The sequence below is a fragment of the Fistularia commersonii genome, chromosome 5 (assembly GCF_037954325.1).
Source record: "Fistularia commersonii isolate RoL2024-O1a breed Wild chromosome 5, RoL_Fcom_v1.0, whole genome shotgun sequence".
NCBI lineage: Eukaryota > Metazoa > Chordata > Actinopteri > Syngnathiformes > Fistulariidae > Fistularia > Fistularia commersonii.
This window is the reverse complement of record NC_141288.1, coordinates 12,936,599-12,963,398: the sequence shown is the minus strand read 5'-3', so window position 1 is coordinate 12,963,398 and position 26,800 is coordinate 12,936,599. Positions and strand designations below refer to the sequence as shown.

The 26,800-nt window shown below is 38.8% G+C and overlaps 3 protein-coding genes and 1 pseudogene across 5 annotated transcripts in view; 1 reads left to right on the top strand and 3 right to left on the bottom strand.

Annotated features, from left to right (window-relative positions):
• The first annotated feature begins 179 nt into the window (after positions 1–179).
• On the top strand, positions 180–6,119 carry osgep (O-sialoglycoprotein endopeptidase). Its single transcript, XM_086146867.1, has 12 exons — positions 180–322; positions 1,027–1,146; positions 1,223–1,342; positions 1,690–1,865; positions 1,970–2,065; positions 2,929–2,978; positions 3,062–3,140; positions 3,234–3,299; positions 4,043–4,133; positions 4,583–4,658; positions 5,110–5,208; positions 5,346–6,119. Exons 2-12 carry the CDS (start codon positions 1,032–1,034, stop codon positions 5,383–5,385), a joined length of 1,008 nt encoding a protein of 335 aa, XP_086002993.1. The 5' UTR covers positions 180–322; positions 1,027–1,031; the 3' UTR covers positions 5,386–6,119.
• Positions 6,116–10,962, bottom strand: LOC147234108 (uncharacterized). Of its 2 annotated transcripts, XM_086146868.1 has the most exons (5): positions 10,827–10,962; positions 8,321–9,109; positions 8,198–8,230; positions 7,775–7,867; positions 6,753–6,953 (listed from the first exon to the last, which is right to left on the bottom strand). In XM_086146868.1, exons 1-5 carry the CDS (start codon positions 10,840–10,842, stop codon positions 6,904–6,906), a joined length of 981 nt encoding a protein of 326 aa, XP_086002994.1. In that variant the 5' UTR covers positions 10,843–10,962; the 3' UTR covers positions 6,753–6,903. The 2 variants fall into 2 exon arrangements, with proteins under 2 accessions (XP_086002995.1, XP_086002994.1); XM_086146869.1 differs by lacking the exon at positions 7,775–7,867 and having other exon boundaries at positions 6,116–6,953.
• A 1,616-nt stretch (positions 10,963–12,578) lies between these two features.
• Positions 12,579–19,194, bottom strand: LOC147234107 (uncharacterized; annotated as a pseudogene). Its single transcript, XR_015106206.1, has 6 exons — positions 19,017–19,194; positions 16,491–17,842; positions 15,887–16,080; positions 15,483–15,607; positions 13,587–14,051; positions 12,579–13,545 (listed from the first exon to the last, which is right to left on the bottom strand). The product of XR_015106206.1 is annotated as an uncharacterized LOC147234107 (transcript).
• Positions 19,195–22,142: 2,948 nt separating this feature from the next.
• The window catches only part of nav3 (neuron navigator 3), a 179,651-nt gene continuing 174,993 nt past the window's right edge, over positions 22,143–26,800 (bottom strand). The window contains exons 40-42 of the mRNA XM_086146866.1: positions 26,636–26,748; positions 26,146–26,355; positions 22,143–25,597 (exon numbers count right to left, since the gene is read on the bottom strand). Coding sequence (XP_086002992.1) covers positions 25,478–25,597; positions 26,146–26,355; positions 26,636–26,748 — 443 coding nt within the window. The 3' untranslated portion in view covers positions 22,143–25,477. The remainder of the gene's footprint in view (positions 25,598–26,145; positions 26,356–26,635; positions 26,749–26,800) is intronic.

The following is a 26,800-nucleotide window of genomic DNA, read 5'->3' as shown; positions in this document are numbered from 1 at the left end:
ACGTCGTCATTTGTGCCTGATTAAAAAAAAAAATCACAATAAACTATTATTTTTTCGCTGAGTTGTAAAAACATATATTGCTGAATTCAGCAACATAATACGCCAGTCAGAGACACTGCCAAAATGTAATGTTTGGTAGCTTCAGAATATATTAGTTCATGAAGTGAAATGGACAGCTCTTTATTTGGGTCCTCCGATGTTCACATGGAGAGGCTAAAGTAGATCAAGTTAGCAGAAGCAGTAAAATGATTTACTTCAAATACTCTTTGGGTGAATTTAAATTCATGTGAGCTCCAAAAATAAAGTACCATTAAAAAGCGAGGTAATATATTTTCTTTCTCATTTTCTTTCTTTGTCTTATGTCATTCAATTGAGCTAAGGAATAAGGAATGTTTTCATTGCTAGCATAACAGCTACAAATTTCTGTTCTGTTTTTTTTTTTTTAACTTTTTTGTAGAATGATTTGGATCAGTGTAAAAGACTTTACCGCATTATATTACGATCCTATTAACACCGAAATAAAATGGGTAGCACTGCACATTTACTTTGCCCAAAACAACTTTAAAACTTTGAGGTCAGTGTGGTGTTTTGAATGCTTAACTATTCTTAATCTCCTGTGATATTGATTCTCTTATACATAACAATAACATAACCCTGGATTTAGAAACAGGTCATTCTATATATTTTTTAAAAAACAGCAAGAATAGTTTGTCATAAAAATAAAAAAAATTAAAAAAAAAAAGAATGAGAAACTAATAGAGGAATTACTGTGATTTCTCAAATCCCCAAATCTATGTGGGGTGTGTAACATTATAAACAATAGTATATATATATATGTATATATATATATATATATATATATATATATATATATATATATATATATATATATATATGTATAGAAGAAAATACGTACAATACATTCTCCATTGTCTTTGATTTTCAATGACAGACTTGAAAAACGATTTTAATTTTACAGAAAAAAGTCTTATTTACACTGTTTTATTTTCCACCTTGTTCTTTCAGCCATCATGACTATCGTAATTGGGTTTGAAGGCAGTGCCAATAAGATTGGCATAGGAATTATAAGGGACGGTGAAGTGCTTTCCAACCCCAGGCGGACCTACATTACCCCTCCTGGTCAAGGCAAGTCTTCAGCTATACAATGAATGCAAAAATGAACATGAAGCTAAAGTTGACAGAATGATAATTTACCCATCAGGCTTTCTGCCAAGTGACACAGCTAGACACCATCGGGCTGTTGTCCTGATTGTGCTGAAGGAAGCTCTGGAGCAAGCAGGGCTAAAACCTTCAGATATAGACTGCGTAGCATTCACAAAAGGTAAATGCCAAATAGCAAGAGGATCATGCTGTATATTTGCTGAATTAAAACTCATGAGGTTAGCATATAAGGTGCCTTTGTCATTCACTGTTCCTCATTCCATGTATCCAGTATTTTCTAAACAAAATGCCAGTTACTAAAATATTAACAGGACATTTTTTTAAAAAAGAAATAGTTTTGACAAGAAAGTCTCAAGTGTCATTCCGATGAGTGTCAGAATCATGAACAGATAAAGAACAAAGACTACTTAATGAAATCATATATTTATCAAACAACTAAGATTCCTAAGTAGTTGCCTAATGGAGACTGACCTCTGCGGCAACTCAAAATTACAAATGTCCCCTCAGGTCCTGGTATGGGGGCACCCTTGGTGACGGTGGCTCTAGTTGCTCGTACAGTTGCTCAGCTGTGGGGGAAGCCACTCCTTGGTGTGAACCACTGTGTAGGACACATCGAGATGGGCCGACTAATCACCAAAGCAAGCAATCCCACCGTGCTTTATGTCAGTGGCGGCAATACACAGGTAAGTCCATTCCTGGTTCTTTTCTAAGAAACCTCTCCGTAGCCATCAAATAACATTTCTTTGCTTCAGACACAGCATATCTCTGTCAATTTCTTCCTTTCAAGGTCATTGCATATTCTGAGCGGCGGTATAGAATATTTGGAGAAACAATTGACATCGCAGTTGGGAACTGTCTGGACCGGTTCGCCAGAGTTGTTAAGGTTTGTTATATTGCTGCTGTGAAGACTGACAATCACCAACTTAAGAAACATATTTTTCCTTCATTACTATTAATCACAATAAATAATCTTGAGTGGATAATCAGACATTGGAGATAGATGAATATACATCTTGACAAACATTTGTGAGGATTGAAACATTTTATCCAACATAACTGGTATGATCTTTTAAATATTTTACGCTAGTAGTTAAACATTAATAAAAAAAAAGCTTTTCTTCCTACTTCTAGTACTGTTCCAGTCACCTCTGGTCAGTTTTGAGTAATCTTATACACACTATTTCCTGTACATTCATCAAATCTCTTTTTTCCATAATAGTTCTTTTAATTTTTGGCTGATTTCAACCTAAATATACAGTCATATTAACGCATCTTTTTAAATTATAAATACATTCCCATTGACTCTATATCATATACTTTGAAATGAAATATTGAATTCACAGAAGAAATTCAGATCGAGATAATGATGTAAAATTTTTGATGTAATTGTAATTTTTGATTAAAACAATCTAGGGTACGACCTCAGTTTCACATATTAATTTACTAGATAGAAAGCTAGATAGATCAAGGCAATAAAAGCAGTTTATAGACAACAATACACATTAATTTGTCATTGTGTGAAAAAGGTTAGAAGGTAAAGTTTTAAAAAGGAAGAAAGATATAATGTACTAAGAAAGTGAATGTAAATATAAAACATGACAATATATTTTGCACATATCCTGTATGACAGCCTATAGTCACAGATATTGATTTGTTGTCCAACCCAAGTTGTGGTCCTTATAGAAATAACTTGCACTTAACCGTAAGAGACAGATATGCTATGATTCGATGTTTCTCCCATTTTAGATTTCCAATGACCCCAGTCCAGGCTATAATATAGAACAGATGGCCAAGAAGTAAGTAAATGTATGGGTACAAGCAGATGTTTGAGTCTTGTTTTCTTAACTCTTTTTTTTTGGGATGTTTGTTTTCCGGGCAGGGGGGGTCAGTATCTGGAGTTGCCGTATACAGTCAAAGGAATGGATGTGTCTTTTTCTGGGATTTTATCCTACATAGAGGTGGGTATTTTCTGTAAGTGGTCATAAGCAGTATTGGGTCCATTTGACAGGCTGTTGTTTTGCATAAACTAAAATACTTGATTTCTTTGACAGGAAGCTGCCCATAAGATGTTGAGTAGTGGTCAGTGTACAGCAGAGGACTTGTGTTTCTCCCTGCAGGTCAGAACCTGAGCTTTTGTTATTTAAACCCTTCAGTACTACATTCTGTTGGATCTGATGTAGCACAAGAATGGAGCGCAATTCGAATATTTTCAAGGGACCCAAAAAAAAACAAAACCCTTTTTGATGAAAGTCATCTAAAGCTGCCAAGACCAGAGTATTGAATACATTTTCAGAATAAAGCTTTACTGTAGTGGAGTATTAGAAACATAAAAGTCATCAAAGCCATAGAAGAGTGGGTGGAATTACACTTGAGGCTGAAGCATAAGTGAACAAGTGTAATCACATCTTAATGTCTTACTATGTCCCCTTTTTTTTTTTATTTTAACTTTTTTTCATGCAATGCCTTGATAGTTTTTAGATAGTGTTAAAGTTGTTGAGGACAGTGGTCTTTTCCTTCCCAAATATTTTGTTATTTAAATTACTGTTTCGGGGTATAAGCCCTTCACACAATCACAACCATGGGGTTACATTCAGAACCACAGTCAAAGGATAGTTTACCCAAAAAACAGTGCTTTGCCTGCAGTGCTGTTTTTTCATAAGGATTATTTTTTGTGTGAGTTGCTGAATTGTGGAGATATCAGTCCTTTTGAAGCTTCCATCAAATTTATTGTAAAGATCAGCTGATAAGAAATAAAGGAAATGTCTATCAACAAACCAACAGCATCAGACAACAACGGTTTGTCTTGGAATTTGATGCGTCCTTTGATGTTGTGATATTTTGTCCAAAAATGTGTCTGCAGGAGACTGTGTTCTCAATGCTGGTGGAAATCACAGAGAGGGCAATGGCTCATTGCGGCTCCCAGGAGGTCCTCATTGTCGGTGGCGTAGGCTGTAAGTGCTGAAAAATCAATACTGGATCTTCAGACATCGAGTAGTGCTCCGAGATAAATCAAAGGATGATTTTCCTTTCAATCCTACTTGGAATTTTTTTTATTATTCCTCTGTAATATGAACATTTTTTAACCATACAACTAGTTATAGTATTAAAAAAGTCAGATACAAAGCATTTTAAGAGCTTGACAAGTTGTTCTGTGTGTTCCTAATGTGTCCCTTTTTTACATAACAAATTATCCATGTTGGTTTTGGCTCACATCATTCTGAGAAAATTGGCAACAGCTACAAAAAATTATTTCAGCATTTTGCATTTAAATTGTTCATTGGTAACACAAGCTCAACTGTGCTTAGGCTCCAGCTGTCCAGAAAAATGTGCTGAATGTATGAATTACCATTTTGAATGATAATTTATTGGAATGATAGGCATCCCCATCTTGTGTCTGCAGGTAACCTGCGTCTGCAGGAGATGATGGGAGTGATGTGTAAAGAGAGAGGAGCCACTCTCTTTGCCACAGATGAACGGTAGACTAGCCTTTCCTCACAACAAGACATTTCCCATTTGTAGACCTCTAACTCTATACTCTTAATATTAAGTCATCAATAATTGTGTGTGTGTAGTATGTAAAAACTTGATTTCCCAAACATTGTTTAAATCTGCTTTTTTTCTAATACCTTTGTGAAGAGCTTTTTCAAATACTTTGAAATTCAAAAGGTCATGATGATCTATATTGAGCTATTATTCTTAGTAGTCATCCAAAACACACAATAACATTTATACCTTGCAAACTGTTGCAAATATGTGTACACAACTGCCCTTGCCCTTACTAGTCTCGTAGGAAGGACATCTGAAAGGAGTAATCTGACACGTTCTCTCTGCAGACCGTGTCCTCACTCCCTAAAATAAACCGTCAACAGCCTGCCAGCAACACTGTGCTCCACGCTCGGCCCAGATAACATTTATTTCATGCTACAGATTCTGCATTGACAATGGAGCCATGATTGCTCAGGCCGGCTGGGAGATGTTTCGGTCTGGTCAGGTGACAGAGCTGGAAGACTCATGGATCACCCAAAGGTAGACTTCCACATATTTGGATTATATAAATAGCATATCCAACTTGCTTTGTAATCAAAAAATGTGAAAGTAGTTGACAAACTTAAGCACCAGCCCTTTTGATTAAAATTTTTAATGTCTTACACTGTTGCCTCCAGGTACAGAACAGATGAAGTGGAGGTGACATGGAGAGACTGATGAGCTGCAGGCCTGCTTCCGCATTCTAAGAGACCTGCCAGCATTGTTTCATCAATGTGTCAAATTGAACATAAAATGTTCAAATGTTTGATTTCTGGGTAGACCCTTCACCCCTGTTTTTTACTTATTTTAGGCAGTGAGCAGCAAACCTCTATTTTGGATAGTTGACAAAACAAACTGTAAGAGTTGATTTGATTTTCTGAGCTATTGCACCGCCTATAAATCAAGAGGGCACAGACATGAGAGTAGAGGAGATGGTGTTGCAGATATTTTCTGGCAAATTGAATCATTAAGGATGGGACCAGCCTTCCTTGGAATGATAAGGAAGGCATGTTGATCATCATCAAATTTGCACCAAAATCCCCCCTCCAAACAAGAGATAATGTGAGAGGGTCAGATAAGAGTGCTGACATGACTTTATATAGAGGACTACTATATTTAAACCTCTGGAGAGCTCTTTGTTCCCTTGTAAAATATTTTGCAGAAATCAGGCTTTAAAATAGAAAAAATATATGCTTGGAGAAATAGCGGCTTACCAATTCTGCTTTAAGTCAGTGATATGGCCCCTAAAGTATATAGTATTGTACATTTAACATTTTCCCTAATGTTTTGATAACTGACAGATTTTAGGCAAATCCCTAGTCACACACTGCTTACTATACACCACATGACCTGAAGTCTGCTTAGCAGGTTAAACTGAACACAAGCTCAAATAAAATGGACCAACAAGTCAAGTTTATTCATTTTTATTAAGCAATACTGTTCACTTACATTCCTCCTCCAGTGTATTTTTTTTTTTAAATTCAATAATTTCTTTTCAAAAATCAACATACTTAACATGGTGAGATCCCTTATGGATTTATGAACAACATTCACCCGATTAGGAACCAAATAAAAACAAAGAATTGGAAAACAGCATTAAGATCTGACAGGGGAACAGGGTGAACTCTACTGTGCCTTCAACTGCACCCCCTCTGTAAACTCTTTCAAGCCCTCTGCATACAATAACAGTAAAACTTAAGCAGGTAGAAGACATTCTTCTCTTTAGAATTGAGTGGGGTGAAGATCATCATTGAGGGTTTGTCACACAGGGATTGGTCACAACGGATTTTTTTTAAACAAAGTGCTTGATTGACCACTCGCTTTACAGAGGACATTTGACAAAACTGAAATGTTCAAAAAAAGTGGGGGTTGGGGCTGGGGTAATTACAGCTCAGACTGTTAAAAAAAACAAGACCAGCTCTATGCATACAGGCTAAAAATTGTAATGAGGTGATGGAAACAAGGGTCTGATTAATTAAGGCAGGCTTTCTGTAAGGCGTTAAAAAAGTCCATTGCTGTAAGATCTCAAAGGAGTTAGTCCAAAGTGTCTCAGTGTGGCTTTGTATGAAGACATCATCCTGAGTGCAGTGTGTGTGAAAGAGGACTCCAGTTGTCCATCTTTGTTTTAAATGTGCATGTACGTGTGTGTGTGTGTGTATGTGTGTGTGTGTTATATGCTTTTGGTTTCTCACACTGCTAGGCTGGGTGCTCCTGGGTGTCCTTGTACCAAACAACTCTTTTTGGATCTGAAAAAACAAATTTTCGGATTTCAAACTGTTTGGTATAAACATGTTATTAAACACAATTGTCTTTTTTTGTCTTCCCATCGAAACAGTAAGAGAATTGTTTGCCAGACTACAAAATACAGCTACATAATTGTGCCATATTCCAGCCACTATTTGAGCTGGCCAATGACTAAAAATCAGATTGTAATATCAAAGAACCGCTGAGTGTAATATAGGATTGTTGATTTAAAAAAATCCTTGGCTCCCTGGCTCTATATCTGCCACCATTCTGAGCAGCTGAATCATTGTTGACTGCTTTTCACAACATGCACAGACAGCAGTTCAGTTCAATGAGGAGATGACATTTCTTGAGATAAATTAGTAACAGAGCTTTGATTTAAAACGCTTGAAAATATATTTTTGGCAAATAAAGTAAAAGGTTTGGAAGACCCAAACTGTCCCGCTTATCCTCAATGAGACAGGATAGTCGTTGACAGATGTGTTTGACCACTGGCATTCACGGAACTACATTACTGCCGACTTCAAGATTTAACCCCAGAAACTGTACATTCCTGTCCAGATTTAAAATACATCCCAATTTCACTGCCTCTACAACCCAATATACCTCTAACAGTATTCTCAAATGTAATTCAAATAGTTTTTACTGTTTCATTTAACAAGCTCTGCACTGCCCTAATGCACTGGTCCTAGAAATAGTGATTTCCTGTAGTGAACATTGAACCATCAAGATTTCTATGTCATCCTCTGTACACTTTAGTTTTCTGGATTACATTGCAGATATTGCCAATTATTATGTATCATGCTTGTATGGCCTTTATTACATTGTAGCCATTCACAAAGTGGATGCCAACTCCACAGCAGGCGCACAGAGACAGCGGCAAAGATCAACAGCACATGAGGTCTCTTCTTGCTGGCTGATGAAAAATCCAAGATGCATTGATTTAAACATTTAGAAAATAAAAGGTAAAATAAATATGTCAGCTTTCTATAATGCTTTGCTTGGGAACAGTTGGTGGCTATGATGTCACATGGGAGGCATCAATATTGTGATGTCATCTTAAAGACATGATATCACAAAGATGTGCAAATGTAGCAAGGGGAGCAAATTTTATGGCCCAATTTAATAGAATCAGGCAAAGAGGAAATGATCTACCTTTACCATTTTACACACCCTAGTGTCATAGGCAACGCTCGTTTTTCAAGATGAAAGGTGCATCAACCCACTTTTATATGACATGACTTACCTCTTTTCTGTTTGTTGCAGATGGCATTCCATTCTATGGATGGAAACACACATTAGTTAAAAACTACAGAAAAAACACAATAGCTAGATGTTAAAACTTCTTCAGGAATGGAGACTCTCCTACCTCTATTGTGAAAGTTCAAAGCCTCCACTAGATGGCGACAACTAAGGAGCAGCTTCCCATTGCTTTCATTTGCCTCAGGGTGTATGGAAGGGTTGACAGAGGTAGCAGCAGAATTGGGGGTTTCCTCAGGGGGCTGAACTGTGAGAAGTGTCTCGAGTGGTGGCTCTGACTGTTGTGCGTTTGTGGGCGGAGGTGGAAGGGGGTTGTCAGCAGGGCGAAGGCTGGAGCCTTCTGTGACTGGCCTCGTCTCACTGATGAAACTGAGACCCCATTGGTTCTGTAGCAGCACGCCAATGGCAGGGCGGTCCTCCTCCAGTGTGCCACTCATTGCACCTGCCTTAACCTTAGATGCATAGCTGACGGCAGGCTGCAGTTTCGCAGGGCTGTCCTGCACAGGGAACGCAGGAGGGGGCTTGAGCAGAGACAGACTGTCCTCCACCCACCGCTCCTTTTGGTTTGCCTTTTGGGCCCGGTCGCTCACTCTGCCCTTCTGGCTTTCTCTACGGACGCCGCGGCCTTTGTGCTGGTGACCCTTGCGTTCTTTTTCTCGCCGGAAGCTGAAAGCGTGCGTGTGGCCCGGTCCAATTAGTTCCGTCTCAGGTGACAGCTGTTGAGATTGTTGATCACCTCCAGAAATGCAGCCGCCACCCCCACCACCTCCACAGTTGCCCGAGCCAGGGGACAGGCGACGGTTGCGAATGTGTGGTTCCGAGTTGGTGGTGGAAACAAGGACTGCTGGATCGCACAGGGTATCTGACTCACACACAGTGTTGCTGGCCTCCCATGTACCTGGAAGAGGCATTAGGATTCTGGCTTAAACATCCACTATCTACATTTCATGAATCAGTGATATACATGTACCCATGCCTTCCAGAAATAAGCAAAAATTTTGAGACTATTTCAAGAATGCTAAGTCACAACTAAAAAAACATTGACATCTTGTCATAGCCTTGGGATGCATGACTGTCTACAGCTGCTGAACAAGATCCCTAAATAAGTTGCATTCTCTATTTTGATAGTTGATACAAGAACATTAAGGGTCTTTACTGATTGTAAAAGGTGGAGATTAAGACAAAATTTGACCCTTCAGTCAAAAATGAATTTCTATTGTTCTAATTGTTAAACGTTTGCAAGAGACATATTCAAGGGGGAATTTGTCCTTTTTACCATGACATAAAACAAGTTGTTAAATATTAAATGTCTTAATGTATGAGTGGAGGATAACAGTTTCAACTTATAAACTCATTGTTAACATTGTTTCTAACTCAGTAATGCAAATAAATGTCACAAGTGCTCTTATTGATAATACCAAGTGATCAAGATCAACACATCAAAATCAGTTTAATGAGCATTTTGTCAAAATATGTAAAAAATGTAAGAATGTAGCTTAATTTTTGGTCCAAAGAAAAAAGGAAAATTCACATGTCATATGTCCAGTGATTTGTGTAAAACAGCTAGAGGTTTGGGAAATACTGAATTGTGAAATGCCATTGCTCTTCTAAAGTTCTGTGTGGACCCAGAGATAAGTAAATTAAGTACATGCAGGTGGAGTATTGATATTTTAAGACTGATCGCGAGACATTATTTGTTAAGGAGTTTCTATTTGTTATTACATAATATCATGGTGTTAATTGGCTTGTTCCCCAGTGTTCTAAACCACTCCGGTTTACAGCTGTCAAGTAAGGAGCTTGTGAAACTTCTGATAACCTTCTAATTAATGTTAACAATCCCATCTGAGTGTCTTTATGCACATATAATGTACATGTTGACGTACTACACTACATGCTGTCACTGCATAATACCAGACAACACTCAATTTACGCAAGATCACGACTTCTCCGTGAAGCGTCACCTTCGGAGTACATCGAAATCTTTCCCGACGGTTCAACCAAGTTTTATATAATGAAATGAAATAACACGTTTATCTTTGCTTGAGCAGCGTCACATTTAAAGAAAACTGGCAAGATAACGTTGACGCCTAAATGCCAATTCATGAAGACCGTTGCTTTTGAAAATTTTCATTAAGAGTCGGAAACTTAACTGGCGTGTACAAACACAACCATAACAATGTAAGAAAAACTGTGTTCACATTAAGAAAACAATTATACGATAACCTTTCAACACTTTTATATTGCGCTATCGTGAACCGAAACGCTTTCAAGCCAGCGCCGGTGTTAGCAAACTTCAATTAGCAACGTCATGGTATGGCGAATTTCATGGCATTTGTGTGATCGAATGAATTAAACGTAAAAAAAAATCGAGGTAAGCAAGATATCGAAGTAAATAAGTGCCAGTAAGATTACTCAACTTAAGTCGTTTACGCGAAGGGAAAGCTAGTTAGCATGTTAGCTACGCTCAAAGTTTCGTAACAGCCCATTCAAAAAGATGAGCGGACCGCTGGCGATACGGATAGCACCTATGCTAATACCGTCGAAAATATAATAAAATAACAACTTTAAAAGCAAGGAGTTTAAATGAGATACTTTAAAAAGTGTTTCAGGCTTACCTGTTTTGATATGCATGTCTTTTTGTTCACTATGTCTTCGTGGTTAAACCGTTTAGTAACTTTTGTTTACAGCGTTAAAATAACGTCGGCTTGCTGGAGGAATCTCGCTACCACCCGGAAGCAACACGACAATGTGGGTGGGACAGGAAGTCCCAGTAGATAAGCGGTCCGGCGGGAAACGTGAAGGGAAGTTAAATAACAAACCTGATGTGGCGAGAGTGTTCTATTGGAAGATAGTGTTAATACCTTCGAAGAACCAAGAAAATTTTTAAAAGTCAATTTTTGGTGCCTGATACATCTGCACATATGATGGATTACCCAGTAAACCACCGATAAAAAAAACCCCACAAAACAAACCATTGCTGTCAGTTTGCTGATTGCCAACAATGCTCTGTAAACTTAAAGTTTTCACTGCATTAACTTACTACAAAGGAATATTCATATATTAAACCAAAAGTGATCAAAACAGTTTCCTCCATTTCAGTTTAAGAATGCATGCGGATTTGACAAGCCTGTTTTTTTTTTTTAATTCAAATAAAAGCTGAATGTTTGTCAGTAAAGCACATTACAATGACATTTATCAGTGTTGTAAATGAGTTTAGTATGCTTTGTTATCGACTCCAAATGCTAGGGTCGTGAGTCACTAGCTGAAACAGTTTTTTTTTTCTTTAAATAAGAACAACTTTATTTATCCCGAAGGAAATTGTTGTGCCAGAGTTTCAAGCAAAACATAACAAAAATAGATAATAGTGGGAAGGAGGGAGAAAAAGAAATACAATAAAATATAAAGTGTTAAAGCTATCAAGTGTTTTAAAGTTATTTAAAGCTATTAAGTGTTTTATTAAGTAAAGTAAAATTCTTTAATCTTGCTTTTTTTCTTCTTCTTGCTTTAATCATTAAACCTTTGTGAGGTTCTTCTTTAAACCCATTAAATAAACTCACTGTAGCACAGCCCCCCTTTCTTTAGACAAATATTTCATTGATCTGTTTTAAATATTCTCAAAGATCAGTATTAGGAATATTTTAGCCAGGATTACTGAATGGGCAATATCAGAATCTTAAACTGAAAACATAAAAATCCAATCACATCTTGACTGAAAGCTTGACTAAAAAGCTTAAAATATCTTAGCTTTCTCCATTGTGTCAAATATTTTGCTGTTGTCATAATTTCAGCTTGTTTTATTGGGATGCAACAATGTTTATAAATATTTTGATGCCAGTAAATAATCCAGATAAACCAATTTTGACTTTTTCCAAAGTTTTATCCCTCTAGTTCCAAAAAAAGCTTTTAGATGGTTAGTTACAGCAGACTTTCTATTCAATCCATATCCTTATCCTAACAACCTGACACAATTAAGAATGGCTAAGTACCAGTCATCCTCATTTCACAATAAGACTTGATTTCCGCACCCTTTCATAACTAGAGCTTAAAACATACACACACATGCGCGCAACCACAGAGCGATTCTTCCGTACACAATGCTGCACTTAAAGTAGCAGGGTTTTCAATAATATATTTAAATCACTGACATGTCTGTATTTACAACAATCAAAATATCAAATGTATTATTACGAATAATGTAATAAAAAACTTAAGCGTGTTCCAAACAAAGACCAATGAAATACTGGGGTTTACATCCAGCTAGAATATTCTAATTATCTTTTACTTGAAGAAAAAATAAGCCAAACCATATAGTTGATTAAAAATTTTTTTATTAAAAATAAAGCAACAATAATCATGTTGCATAATCTTCAGACATCTTGAAGACTTAATGACTGAACTGCAATGCCTTTCTCCATGTGTGTTTGCAGGTGTCTCTTTAGCCTAGTAGTGAAGAGAAGCTCTTCTGACACAGCAAACGGACATGTGGCTTTTCTCCAGTGTGTGTCCGCAAATGCATGTTCAGGTCAGAGGAGCACCACAATTTCCTCTCACAGTGGGAGCAGGCATACGGCTTCTCACCTGTATGTGTGCGCAGGTGGAGAGGGAGCTCGCTGGAGGTGAGAAAAATCCTCCCGCATTGGGAGCACTGGTGAGGTTGCTCCCCGGTGTGAGTCAACTTATGCCTGACAAGTGATGTGGACTTGACAAACCTCTTACCACAGCGCATGCACTGAAATGGACGGTCTCCTGTTTGACTGTTGAGATGATCACTTTGAGCACGCTTGGTTTTAAAGCTCTTTTGACACTGTGGGCAGCTGAACAGGCAGAGGTTGCTGTGGCAAGCTCTCCGTGTGTGAGGAACGTCTTATCACACTTGTTGCAGACATACGGCCTCTCGCCTGTGTGGATTCTCTCATGCTGCATGAGACTTGCCATCTGGGTGAAGCTCTTCTTGCAGTAGGAGCACCGGAAAGGTCTCTGACTGCTGTGAGTAAGAAGGTGTTTGTTAAGGATCTGGAGCTGTGTGAAGCTCTTCCCATGCGCCCATTCCCATGTACATGGGAATGGGCGCTCCCTGGAATGGATCTGCTGATGTTTGTTCAGGAGCCACATGTGTGAACCTTTTTCCACATTTGCAGGAAAATGGGGACTCACCGGTATGTTTCATCTGGTGTCTCTTGAGGTCTAATGCTCGACTGTAGATCTCTTTGCACATGGAACACATGTACTGACGCACATGTCTTTTCCAAAGTCTCAGCCTTTCCAGAATGCTGCTAAAGCTCTCATTACATTTCTGACATTTTTACTGGCTGCTCCCTTTTGCTGAGGTGTCCTCTACCACCACCACCACCTCGATGGATAGGTCAAGGGGATGCACATTTGGCCGCAGGATGTTCTCTCAAAAACCAGGTTGAGCAAACCCATCTGGGTGAAGCATTTGCTGCACTGGGAGCAGAGGAAGGGCCGCTCTCCGGTGTGGATGTGCTCATGTCTAGTCAAATCCCAAGCATTCTTGAAGCCTCTTTTACATTCCTCACAGGTGTAGGGCCGTTCATCTGTGTGAGTCCGCCAGTGACGAGTCACATCTGAGACACGCCTGAACATTTTACCACACTCTGGGCATGTGTGAGGGTCAGGTCTGTCATGTAAGCGGAAAGGTATGGGGAAGTCCTTACACTGGGGTTTTGTTGGAGTTTCGGATGTTTCTAGTGTCCTCTGCAGTCTGCTATACTTCTCCAGGTGACTGTGTTCAATATGCTGCAGCAAACAGGACTCCTGTACGTGGATGAACGAACACTTGGAGCAAGCAAATACCTGAGAGGACATCTCTACAGTGGCGTCTAGGCAAAACAGAAACAGAGGCAAAAAATTGGTTACATTTTCCTTAATTTGGAATAGCTAAATGTTTGTTAGCATCATGAACTTCCATCATCTCTGTGTTTAAAATCATGGTGGGGATGTGGGTGTTTTACAAAATTTGCCCATGGTTAAATTGCTGGATTGTTTTCTTTTTCTTTCTGCTTTTCCCTTCGGGGGTCGCCACAGCAAATCAACTTTCTCCATCTAACCCTATTCTCTGTATCCTCCTTTCTAACAAGGACCTTCATATCCTATCTCAATATGTCCATAAATCTTCTGCTTGATTGTTTTCAAATCAAGCAAAAATAAAAAGGTGTAGGTGGCACTTAACCAAAAATCTATACAATGAGAGGTCACTAAAACAGGAACCTAATGAAATTAAAACACAGCTATATTAGCCTCCTGATAACATGGTTTAATTTGGACACTTTGCAAGAGAAGCGTCACATTATCCTTGTCTCAACGTTTTGACTCAATCCAACTCTTGAGCCTGTTCAGTATCGATTCAAGTGCTGTGTGCAGTGAAGCTCAAGATTAATTGAATTTTTTTAATCTCTAAAGTTTGAGTCATGTACCCTGGAGCGTAAGGGATACACTTCCACATTTTTTAAAATGGCATAAGCTTTGGGAATTTGGAGCCCTGCTGGGCAGCAGTTAGCACTGATGACTATAGCAGAGGTCAGCCAGAACCATTGTATGCTACTTTGTCTTAGTGATCGAAGACATACGATTTAGGTTAGTTGTTCTTAAGTTTTAGTCTGGCTTGATTTTTCTATCAGTCTATACATTAGAGAAACCAGTGGCTTAATAAATTAAAAAAAAAAAAAAGGTTCAAAACTATGAGAAAGGGATGCGTGTTCAATTTAGATATTACCTTTGGAAACAGATTTAATTTCCTGCATTTATCCCAAACGTGACATTTCTAAATTGATAGCACTTAGGTGATGATAAAGACTTCAGACATTAGAGCTGGATAGCATGAAAAATAGCATTACTAAAGTGCTTGTGAAAGTTGGATTCTAAATTTGAAAGCTGTTTGTTTACAATTTACACAAAAATCTAACAAACCATTACAGGGTTAAATATTTTTTAGAGATTTCTTGACATATTTTAAACAGTGACAAACTTCTCCCATGAATCCATTGGTTGGCAACCCATCAAGTTAAATAAACTCAAGGAAGAATGTTTAAATAGAAGGAAATTAGTTATGAAAAAAGCAAAAAAAAAACAAAAAAAAAAAAACGTCTGAATACAGACAATAAAAGTTGTAACACACTGATCAATACATGAAAATAAATATCACACATATTTCATAGAAATTGTAGTTAAACCTGAAGCTTGAAATGAAGCAGTGGTCTGCCTGAAACAAACAATACATGATAGTGAGACAAGATTCAATTTCACCACCCTACCTTGGGTTCCAAGGTGCTCAAGGCGTTTGTGGTGTTGCAGGAGGGACGTCAGGTCAATCTGGACTGCTGAGGGCCTGTGAGCACTCTCTCAGCACTGAGGGGGCAGAGGTCAGCCATTTGAAGGTCTGTTCATCGACAAAGGAAAAGTTGTCATCATGACTGACACGAGGAGATAAGTCAGTCAGCAATGATTCATATGCAGTGAATCATTAAAGAGAACATGACTCCTACTTTCACATAAAATACAGACTAGATGATATAGACGTTCTCAATGTTCGGTCCTCATCCCTGAACTGAAACCTATCACTCAAGCTCAGCTGCCCTGGATCTCTGAATCCTGCGAAACTTTTTCATTCCCCCCCCCCCCAAACTTTACTGCATTGAAAAGGCAGACTCATTTTTGCTCTCAGACGGAAGAGTTTACCTCTCTGCTTTGGATCAAGAAGGCTTGGAACCGTCGCCGTCACTAAGGTCACAAACTCCTCCATCTTTTCATAATCGTGAACGTCTTTCCTCTGATCGACCTGCCACATCGCGGCGGAGAGCAGCCTCAGATTGGAGATCAGCAGCCGCAGCGATGTCAGCGGCAGGAAAACATCTGTACAACAACACCCGTAAATAAATTAAAAAATGCAGTTCCGAAACTACGAACAGTTGATCACAATCTTTTTAAAGACACAACGTGTCGTCCCATTTTAACTCAACCACACAGTTGTGGTTTAGGACAGAAGCCCATTTCTTCTTGCTCCTTTAGCTGTGTGGGAGCCTTTACTGTATTAAGATGCGGTCGGAATGATGCTAAAAGTACTTGTACAACACAGCAGAAATTCTTTTAAGTTCTAAAATGGACATTTCCTCGAAGTAAACCCAAAAGTCGTGTTTCGGAAAAGTCCTTCGTGCGCGTTAGCTGTTTACATGACGTAGCCTAGCTAGCTACATCCAGGATCTAAGCCAACGCCGCGCCGCCAAATCGCTACTATCCCGGTTGACGAAATCCTAGAATCGGACCTGTGTTTTCCAACTGACTGGAGCTCAGAGTCGACGCCATCGCCGAAGGAAAATAGATCACTGAATTAAACTAAATACAGAGAGGATGAGGACGAAAGGCATCCCACTCCGGATAAAGCGGAAACACCGTAAACTGAGTTCAAAATACATTTAAATTAAATTGTAAATTAGTACATTTTGAAGCCGAATCAAAGTTGATGATGGGAATATTTTGAGAACACGCCACGAAAATAATAATTTCTTGGCGGTAAATAATATTCATGGTAAATAACCAATATATGGTACCAATATATGGTAAATAATATTTCAAACTTGGATCATGCGGATACATTTGGGTTTGTGGGCCGCGGAATAAAATGTAGAGATAATACGGGATTTACAGAAAAAAAGTGAACGATAAAAAGTATTCTGCTAAGAACGAGTGGATTCATGATGTCCGATAATTCGAACAGGATGACAAATCTCTTCTTGAGATGAACAGTAAAATTATTGGCATGGCAACAAAGACACCATAAAGTTGTAACGATCTGATAATTTTTGATTAATTTGGTCTATGTTAATTACATTTAACACCGTGAATGTTCAGAAATGAATCCTAATTAAATACTCGGCCACCACTGGTGGGATGTAGAAACATGATGCTGGGAACAGTGGGTATACACTTTATGCTAAAACGAGACAGTTCTTGCTTCAGGCAGTTTAGTTTGTCAAATGGAAAATAACAGCATTTTCCGATGTTCAGGGACTTTTTTTTCAAGGATGATGTGTTTACAGCACTTAAAGGGCTTTCATTTACAAATATACAGAATCAAATCAAGACTAACATAATGTCTGCTCTGTGTAAATTGAAATAATATTTGACAGAACTTGGTCATAATTAAGTAGACAGACAAGAAGCTTTATTTGAATGTATGATTAGAAAATGGAATCAGAGTGCAGCACTGTATTGTGCTAATAAAATTTTGTTCTTCTCAGTGTCCATGAGCAGAGACCCCATCCTGGATCATCAAGTGGGTTCAATAGGACACACAATTTGAGTCCCTATGTTCCTCTCCCCCAGGGCTTGGTGACTAATAAAAATGAATAGACGATCAGGACAACAAAAGACAATCATCCAAGCATTTTTTGTTGTCATGAAATCACAACATTTAACAGAGAAGAGTCCACAGTGGTGACTGCAACAATTTCTTTCTGACATTGAAGCAAAATGCCACTTGAGGGAACTCTTGCTTGCTGTTTTAGTTGTAGAACACTGTCATGGTAGTTGGATACAGATAAACTCATGTTAAGTGTTCTTGACAGCAGAGCAGGACCAGTGCTTCATTTGTTTCGTTAAACTCCAAGGGACCAACCTTTGACAAAAAAATTCACAAACAAACACCGGTTAGAAAAACATTCTGAAACCTTCAGCCATTATCATAATTCAACTGGAGGCTTGATTTACTTTGCACCAGTTAACAAGGACACTATTTTCACACTAAGTTTCTTAAGTTGCTCTGTTGTCGCCTTCACAGTGAACCAATGACAAATGTATAACCTCACTGCTGGTGATGATTGTGCAAGGATGAACCCGGGGATGTTGCCAAACTTACATTTCATACACTCACAGCCGACTGTAGATAACAGTTACAATGAAAACTGTACAATCATTATAGTCTTGCAAGAAAATACTTTGTGATAACAGACACACTAGCAAATGTTTGATTCACATTGGATTTATTGGCATTTATAAATCAGGCCTGAAACAAATCTGATTCAATTTTGGGTTTATTTTGCTACCCGCTTATTTATGCCACTCAAAGCTACTCATCCTTATAGTAAGAAGCATCAGTCCAAAGTACAACAGGTTACAACAGGCTGTTCAGCTAGGGTTGAATTTGCAGACAGGAGTTGTAGTGTTACACTTATTTATATTGCAAGTGTAACTACTAATGATATTTGCAGCAGGAAAGCTACGCTGGTCAGAGAAACCAGCCTTCCATGGAGTACCAGGACATCCCTGGGTGTGTCTTGCATGCAGATCGATTCTGACATGATTCTGACATTGGAGAGTGTTTTGCAATGTTTGAAACCACATGCGGGTGGATGAAGCATGAAGATTATTGACTTTAACAAATCAACAGTTTTTTTTCAAGCATGACAACAATATGATCCGTTTAGCATCTGTGGAAGTGCCCCAGTTGCCATTCGCTCCCAATAAAGTTGATCTTGGAATAAAGTGTAGTGTCCTGGTGAGCAGTGAACGCTACCGTGCCTCAAGGGTTTGACCAATATAAGATAATGTTAATTATTTACACATAAAGGATGGTGCGGTAAGTTGCGTGTCCCACTGTGACTTTTTATACTGATAAGAGTGGAAAGAAAAGTTAACAGTCATTTAAAGTGACATACCGGGAGTTGAAAAACTAACATAATTCCGTTATTCCCTGCCTCTTTGCTTGATATCAGAAGAAACTGCGCTCGCTCATTTAGCAACTTCCGTAGCCGCCCTGAAACCGTAGGCATTAGAACTGTCAAATTACTTACATATTTAAGGCACGACGAAATACATGACGAGGAAAAACGCGATGTCAAAGACGACGAACACCCAGAAGTCAAACCAGTAGGAGTGTTTGGGTAAAGAGGCCGGAGCTGCTTTGGACTTCATCATTCCTACGGATTCCTGATCCTGGCGTGTAGTGGACAGCGCCATGTTTCCTGTAGATGTCGTAAGCGGAAGTGACGTATGCAAGTCTTCTTCTTCTTCTTCTTCTTCTTCTTCTTCTTCTTCTTCTTCTTCTTCTTCTTCTTCTTCTTCTTCTTCTTCTTCTTCTTCTTCCGCCACACAAACTACCTTCATATCCTCTCTCAATACGTCCATAAATCTTCTCTTAAGTATTCCTCGAGACCTCCTGCCTGGCAGCTCCAATTCAAGCATCCGTCTACCAATATAGTCACCATCCCTCCGCTGTATATGACATCTCAGTCTGTCTTCTCTGACCTTCTCTCCAAAACATCTAACATGTGCTGCTGTTCCTCTGATAGACTCTCTCCTATCCATCCTGGTCACTCCCAAAGAGAACCTTAGTATCTTCATCTCTGCAACCTCCAGCTCTGCCTCCTGTCTTTTCGTCATTGTAACTGTTTCTAGGCCATACAGCGTCGCTGATCTCACCACTGTCTTGTACACCTTTCCTTTCATTCCGGCTGATAGTCTTCTATCTTTTAGTACCCCTGACAACTTTCTCCACCAATGCCAATCTGGTTGAACCAGTCTCTTCACCTCTTTTCCACACTCTCCGCTTGTCTGGAATGTTGACCCCAAGTACCTGAAATCCTCCAACTTCTTGATCTGCACTCCCTGTAGCCTCACTGTTCCACCCAAGTTCCTCTTACTCACACACATGTACTCTGTCTTGCTGTGACTAACTTTCATTCCTCTCCTTTCCAGCGCATACCTCCACCACTCCAGATTTTCCTCGACCTGTTCTCTGCTCTCACTACGGATCACAATGTCATCTGCAAACATCATGGTCCATGGAGATTCCCGTCTAACCTAATCTGTCAGCCTGTCCATCACAACTGCAAACAAGAAAAGGCTCAGGGCTGATCCCTGATGGAGTCCCACCTACACTTTCAACCTCTTTGTTACCCCGACAGCACACAACACCACTGGCTACAGCTGGCATACTGTACATGTCCTGTACCAGTCTAACATACCTCTCTGCCACTCCAGAGTTCCTCATACAATACCTAAGGTTCCTCTCTTGGCACCCTGTCATATGCCTTCTCTAGGTCTACAAAAATAAAACGCAGCTCCCTCTGGCCTTTTCTGTACTTCTCTATTAGCATTCTTAAAGCAAATACTGCATCTGTAGTACCCTTTCTAGGCATGAACCCATACTGCTGTTCACAAATGCTGACTTCTGCTCTCAGTCTAGTTTCCACTACTCTTTCCCATAACTTAATTGTATGGCTCATCAACTTTTCCCTCTGTAGTTGCAGCAATTCTGCACATCCCCCTTATTCTTAAAAATGGGCATCGTCACACTTTGTCTCCATTCTTTAGGCATCTTCTCACTCTTGAAGATCCTGTTGAGTAATTGAGTCAGAAACACTACCACTGAATCTCCTAGAGCTTGGGGCCGGCTCAGGGAGACACTGGCCAATGCCAGTGTCTTTTCCTTTTGTTGTCTCCCTTCAAGGATTGCCAAAGCAAATCAACCTTCTAACAGTTTCAAATTCTCCCACTATATGACTATACGACAACTTGTTATTGCTCCACCATGATGTTATGATGAGATTGTATATCTATACTGAAATGTTACACATTAAGAATTAAGCAAGATGCTTTGTGGAAATTTTATTTTTACAACAGAAACTCTGTCTAGTTACCTAGTTTGAATGTAGAAGACATGCTTTTTTGTTTTTCTTATTTTGTCAGGTTGATAAAGACAAAGTATTGGTGACAAAGTAACCTATGTTTATTGGGGGCTGCTGAATATTGATGGGAATTTTAAAGCTACAGGAATTCTTTTCATTTTTTTCCTTTCTTGTTTCAATGCCTGTTTTGTTGCTTTTTTCTGTATCAACAAGACAATTTCTGTGAAATTCATTGTCTCTGCTCGGTTTGCAGACTGACTGTCTTGCAAAGACATTTTACAACATCCCAAAGTGTGCCACATCTGACTGTTATTTAGTTAAAGCTTCCAGTCAGCGCCTGCCACACAGCATCTTTCTACTTTCTTATCAGATACTCTTGTTGAAATAACACATTTCAAAGAAATATATGCTTTTATCAGATCCCTCAAAAGTCACATCAGTATTTTTTTTTCTTTTTTCTGTGTGCTGCTGGGCCAAATTGAATCCTGAACTTTTTCCTTCAATAGAGCAATGAAGCATTTTGGATGATATTAAATGTCACTCACAGAGGAAAGGTCAGTCTGCATGAAAATAAAGTAGGCAAGAACAGCAAAGAAAATCTTGTGCTTCCATTTCTTTAAATGCATTTTTAGAATGACAGCAGAATGAGGGTGTAATGTATGGACTTCTCATCTTGTGATTCTTTTTGAGTTCTTGACCAAATGGTACAAATGGCATTGGCTTAGAGTGACAATCTCTCCATAACACACTGGCGTATAGGCATCAATGATTACATAGAAAGCAGTTAATAATCCAATGAATAAATCACTTTGGTGATACAGTGAATGTTTTATTCAAAACCGGATTAAACAAAGCTATTGATAGCCATAGATATGCCCCTTCAGTGTGGTTGAACCACATTACCAAACATTTTCCCATTTACAGTGATGCATAATACTTTTTGGATGATTGATTCCCACTAACTAGTGCTAATATCATCTTTATTTTTCATACTTCTTTCTGACATTTTATTTTTGGAAGTTGTACCCATAAACTTTTAATTCTTGGTGGTGTTTGATTTCAACCTCTACAATGCAGCCACTCATTTTACTTTAATAACCCTTTTTATTTATTAAAAGGTGTTGACTTTTTTGTGTGTATTCTCATTAGTAGATGAGAGATTTGTGTTTTCATGTCCCAATGTTTTTTTTCTTCATTAAATTTATAGTCAAAGAGATTTAAGTTCAGTTGCAACATGGATTAGGTTTGTACCTGTGTGCTTACATGAATAACATTCAAAAAATCATCACTTTTTTTTTTTACTTTGTCACTGAATAGTGTAAGGGTTCTTCAAGGTCCAAAGAAACTTTTTCTCCTGAAAAATAATATTTGCGGTCATGTTTTCCAAACGCCTTGCATAAATTGCATAAAAATACATCCAGACGTTTGAAGAGAGCCAAACAGAAACTCAGCATTTTTCATTGCTTGTGTGACACCAAATACCATTTATTAGGGCTTTACAAAGACTACAAAATCCTCCAGATGAGTTAAATCACTGTCTCTGTCTATTTACATGATATGTTACATACAAATGTACAAAATATAAAACATTTAAGGACAAATGTTTCACCCAAAAAACAAGAAAATCTTCTCTCAGAGTAAATGCTATGGTTTCAACTGAGATGCAACTGCAAGTGTAGGTGAGAAAAATAGTAGTTGATCATCAACACTATGGTGTACACTGTTAACTGTGTCAAATTTCTGCAGGTTCAGGTACTAATGGGTTACCACGGGAGTGCAGTGGAGCTGAGAGGGTGAGGCTGGTTGTGTTGTGGGAGATTGAAGCTCAGGTTTGATGCATGAAATAACGTCTTGGTCAGGAGCAATATGTTTGTAACCCTTAGCATGCAGAGAGAAAATTGGCCATGGTGGCCAGACCATGTGCAATCCTTCAGAGGCTTAGCTGCATGGACACGTGAAGCCGAACACAGGTAGGATTATAGAAGATAGGATTGTCCTGAGGTTGTGATAATATGACGTCTTGGTCTCTGGGCTTTGACTGACCAGTAGCACCTGTTTAGTTGTTGTTCAAAGTGTATACAGTACGATGTCAGGTCAGCTTCAGTGTCTCACACAGCTAGCGAGCCAGACGTGGCGGTGAGCTTGGGTTTCATGTCTGGAGAGATGTTATTCTAAAGACTTTCAAGCATTTTCTATGACAAAGAGGATTTAGAGAATATCATGTCAGAATGGGAATACTGGAAAAAAAAAACCTTTCTTTCTCGCAACCTGCATTGTCTGGTGAGTTTCAAAACAGTTTCTTACTGTACACCGTGTGCCTCCTGCATAGGCAAGACATCCAACCACCACAAGACACATACCTGTTTCTGACAGCGTGTTGAGTTTCTGCAATTTTTTTTGTTTTCAAAGTACAATAATTTACTCAGCGGGTTAAGCATATTGTAACATCAACAGGGCGAATGCATCTTTGAGTCACTGTGCAAGACTTAAGTATTTACAACCCATCCCAACCTCAAGTGTGCAAAACCAACCCACTTGTTAAACAAATAGAGGACAATCAAAATTCAAAATGGCTTCCATCCAATACACGCATACATAAAGGTAAAGGTCTCTCTCAAATCATCCCCTTTAAAAGGCTCAAAACATGCTTATCAGGCTAGAAAACCCAAACAGTTTGGTTGTGCTCCTGTCAGTTCAAGTGAGCCCAGCTCAACTGGGCCAGAAAACAACTAAAAAATACCCCACCCATTTAAATGTCTTTTACTCTCTTTTTTTTTCTTTCCTTTTTTTAGACAATATTGGTTCGTTTTTAATTCAGATACAGCGTGAACATTTGTGTACTTTAAACAAGAAAAAGAAGAAGAGGGAGTGAAAACAAAAGAGGCTGTCTTTCTCTATGACAAGCAGCATCTTTGATATAGCAGAAAGAAAAGTATCATCATCCAACATGAACACTTCATCTTCTCACTACAGCCACTGGGGGCAGGAAATGCCTCCCAAACACTTGCACATTTAAGGCAGTGAGAAAGCACCAATATCATTGTTCCATTGTGTTTTGTTACATAATATTCTTATAAATATCAGATGAGGACAAAACCTTGTAACATAAGTGCTACAAAGTCGTGTACTTTAGTATACAGCTCACATCATTCAATTCAAAATTACTTACATTTTGTTTATTGATCAATGTCAGATCTTGGTCTTAGTTACCTTGTCGCAGGAAAAGGTCGCCTGCATGCAAGTTGTAACAAAAAGACAAAGTGACACTGTTGCAATAGTTGCACTTTATAATATTTAACCGAGAGAGGGTGCTGCCTGCTGTGCTCACTGAGTATTCTATACTAAAGCCTGACACCTTAAAAGTTTATAATCGAGATTGTTCTACATTGTGTGTGTATGTGTTTGATTATGTGTGTGTGTGTGTGTGTGTGTGCACATACATTTGGCAGTAAGTCAAAGGGAAACATTGGCACTTATCCATTTTCTTCACAGTAGCAATGTGGCTGATGACACAAATGATGCACTTCATTGTGCTTGTTGACATGCAGGAGAGAGGGAGAGAAAGGATTCGATGCTTCATGACACACAATGAGTAATTGAGAATTGATGCCAAGCGTTTGTGTGCCACATAACTATAGCCTACATAAGTTTATCATTGTCCTATTTTGGCTGCAAATGTTTTGGCGACATCTGCTGGCATCAGAGCTTTGCAGAATTGTCTGACATTTTACCAGAAAACATTGTTAAAAAGGCTATAGAAGTAAACAATGTGATGGAGAAACATTCGCCTTAGCCCTCAACTGCATCTCTGAGTTGTGAGGAGCTAGTGATGTTTCCCAGAAACACATTTGGCTTTGACTTGAACAAATGTTAATAAAAGTAAATTCAAGACACATCTGCAATCAGTTTAACTCTAATTGCAGAGTTATGCACCTCTGACCTGGCCACATTGCCTAAAACATCAGTTAAGATACAGTGCCCTGCTCAAGGACACTTTGGAAAGCTGAATTGATGGTCAAATTGAGCCTTGAACCAATTGAAGCATCTCCTCCTGCTGCCAGTTTGTAAGTGCATCTGTATGCATGTATGTGTCTGTCAGAAGCACCTCTGTAAACAAGGAAATACATTAAGAACAGAACCTCCCCCGCTGTAAACATCTGATATTACTGGGATTAGACAAAAGAAAAATCCAGTTACATGATGTTAATATTTGCTTTCTCTCATGAACAATAAACTATGGATTTTCTCACTGGAAGCGACTTCAGAGGAACTTATTAGACGTGCCGTCACATATGTAAAGTTTTGTTCTAAAATGTTACACATCCATTAAAGGTCTGTAAAATATAATAATTGGAGCAATGAGAAGGAACCTTGACTACTGCCCATTTAAGCAAATGATAATATCACTTAATATTGCAACACTCCCATATAAAGTTGGATGGATTTTTCAAGAAGGTATGTATAACATTATTGATAAGCTTTAATATCATTGTCATATATCTAAGACATAATACATGTGTATGTGCACACATGCATTACATATTACATATATGTTTATTTTGTATTATATGGGGATGTTGTATAGTGATGGGTGTTCCATGGATCTCTCAGCACGGATCTTGGACTCATAGTGCTGACTCCAGTGAGGAGTCCAGCTGGTCATCATGATGACTGGTGCTGTCGCTGTCACAGCTCTGTGTGCTGGAGTAGTTGGCTGCCTCCTGTAGCCTGAGCAGCATGTTCATCTACAAACATACATGCAACAACATGTGCATGAAAATGTAAATATATACAAACAAAGGCACATTGTCAAGGATGCTTTCTTTCATATCAACATTTGCTGCTCATTGTGAATACATATATCCCCTTTGCCAGAAACCTCCACAAAATATTATATTGGTAATTATGAGTTTATAATCATATTTTGTGATGTGTTCCAGTATTTTAAAAGTTAAAATGAAACTGAACAAGAATAAGAATAAGAATAAGAATAAGAATAAGAATAAGAATAAGAATAAGAATAAGAATAAGAATAAGAATAAGAATAAGAATAACTTTATTTATCCCGAAGGAAATTGTTGTGCCAGAGTTTCAAGTAAAACATAACAATAATAGATAATAGTAGAAAGGAAGGGGAAGTAAATAGAAAAAAAAAAGTAGAAAATTTAGGAAAAAGAGACACTAAGGTGGGGAGAAACTCTGGCAGGCAGCTGCCCGAGACAGCGGCGGAAGTAATAAACTCTCAATAACTGCATGACATTATTCAGCATCAAGTGTTTTGAGTCTCCCCTACCAGTGGGTCTCCCTCTGTGTCACTCTGGGACACCTGCTTGGATGAGGCTCCCTCCTTAGAAGAGCTGTAACCATCGTATCCCACATCCTCAGGCCTCAGCTGGAGCAGCGACTGGCCCTCCTGCTGCAGCGAGGCGGCGTTCCATGGGTAGGTGTCGTTCACCCATTTGGATGGATCTTCCCAAGCTGCTCTTTTGCCGTACAGCTGCAGGTGGCGTGAGAAAGGATGTTCACGAGTATGAAAGGAATGCATGGAAGTGCCTTTACTTATGGTTTAAGATTTCTGACTACTTTTATTGACCACAGTTGAAAGTACACACTTCCGCAGGTTTTGAAAGTAATTATATTTTAAACCTTGTGATCCAAACATTTAATCAAAAAGTGAGAATACTTCTGAAATGTTTGAAGAATCAACATCGTTGTGCACAAATGATGGTTTATCTACCATTAATGCAAATACATATATTGTTCCCTGTAGCTCTTACCTGCAGTCCTTCCCTGACAGCCTCCAGCAGGTAGGGCACCAGAGAGTAGTTCCACAGATCAGTGAACCAGACTCGGGAGCCCTCGACGTCCATGGGACAAGACAGGAACAGGCGTGGACCTGTGGGGACAAAAGTTCAGATAAAAAGTGTTTAGTGGATAGAAAATAGGAT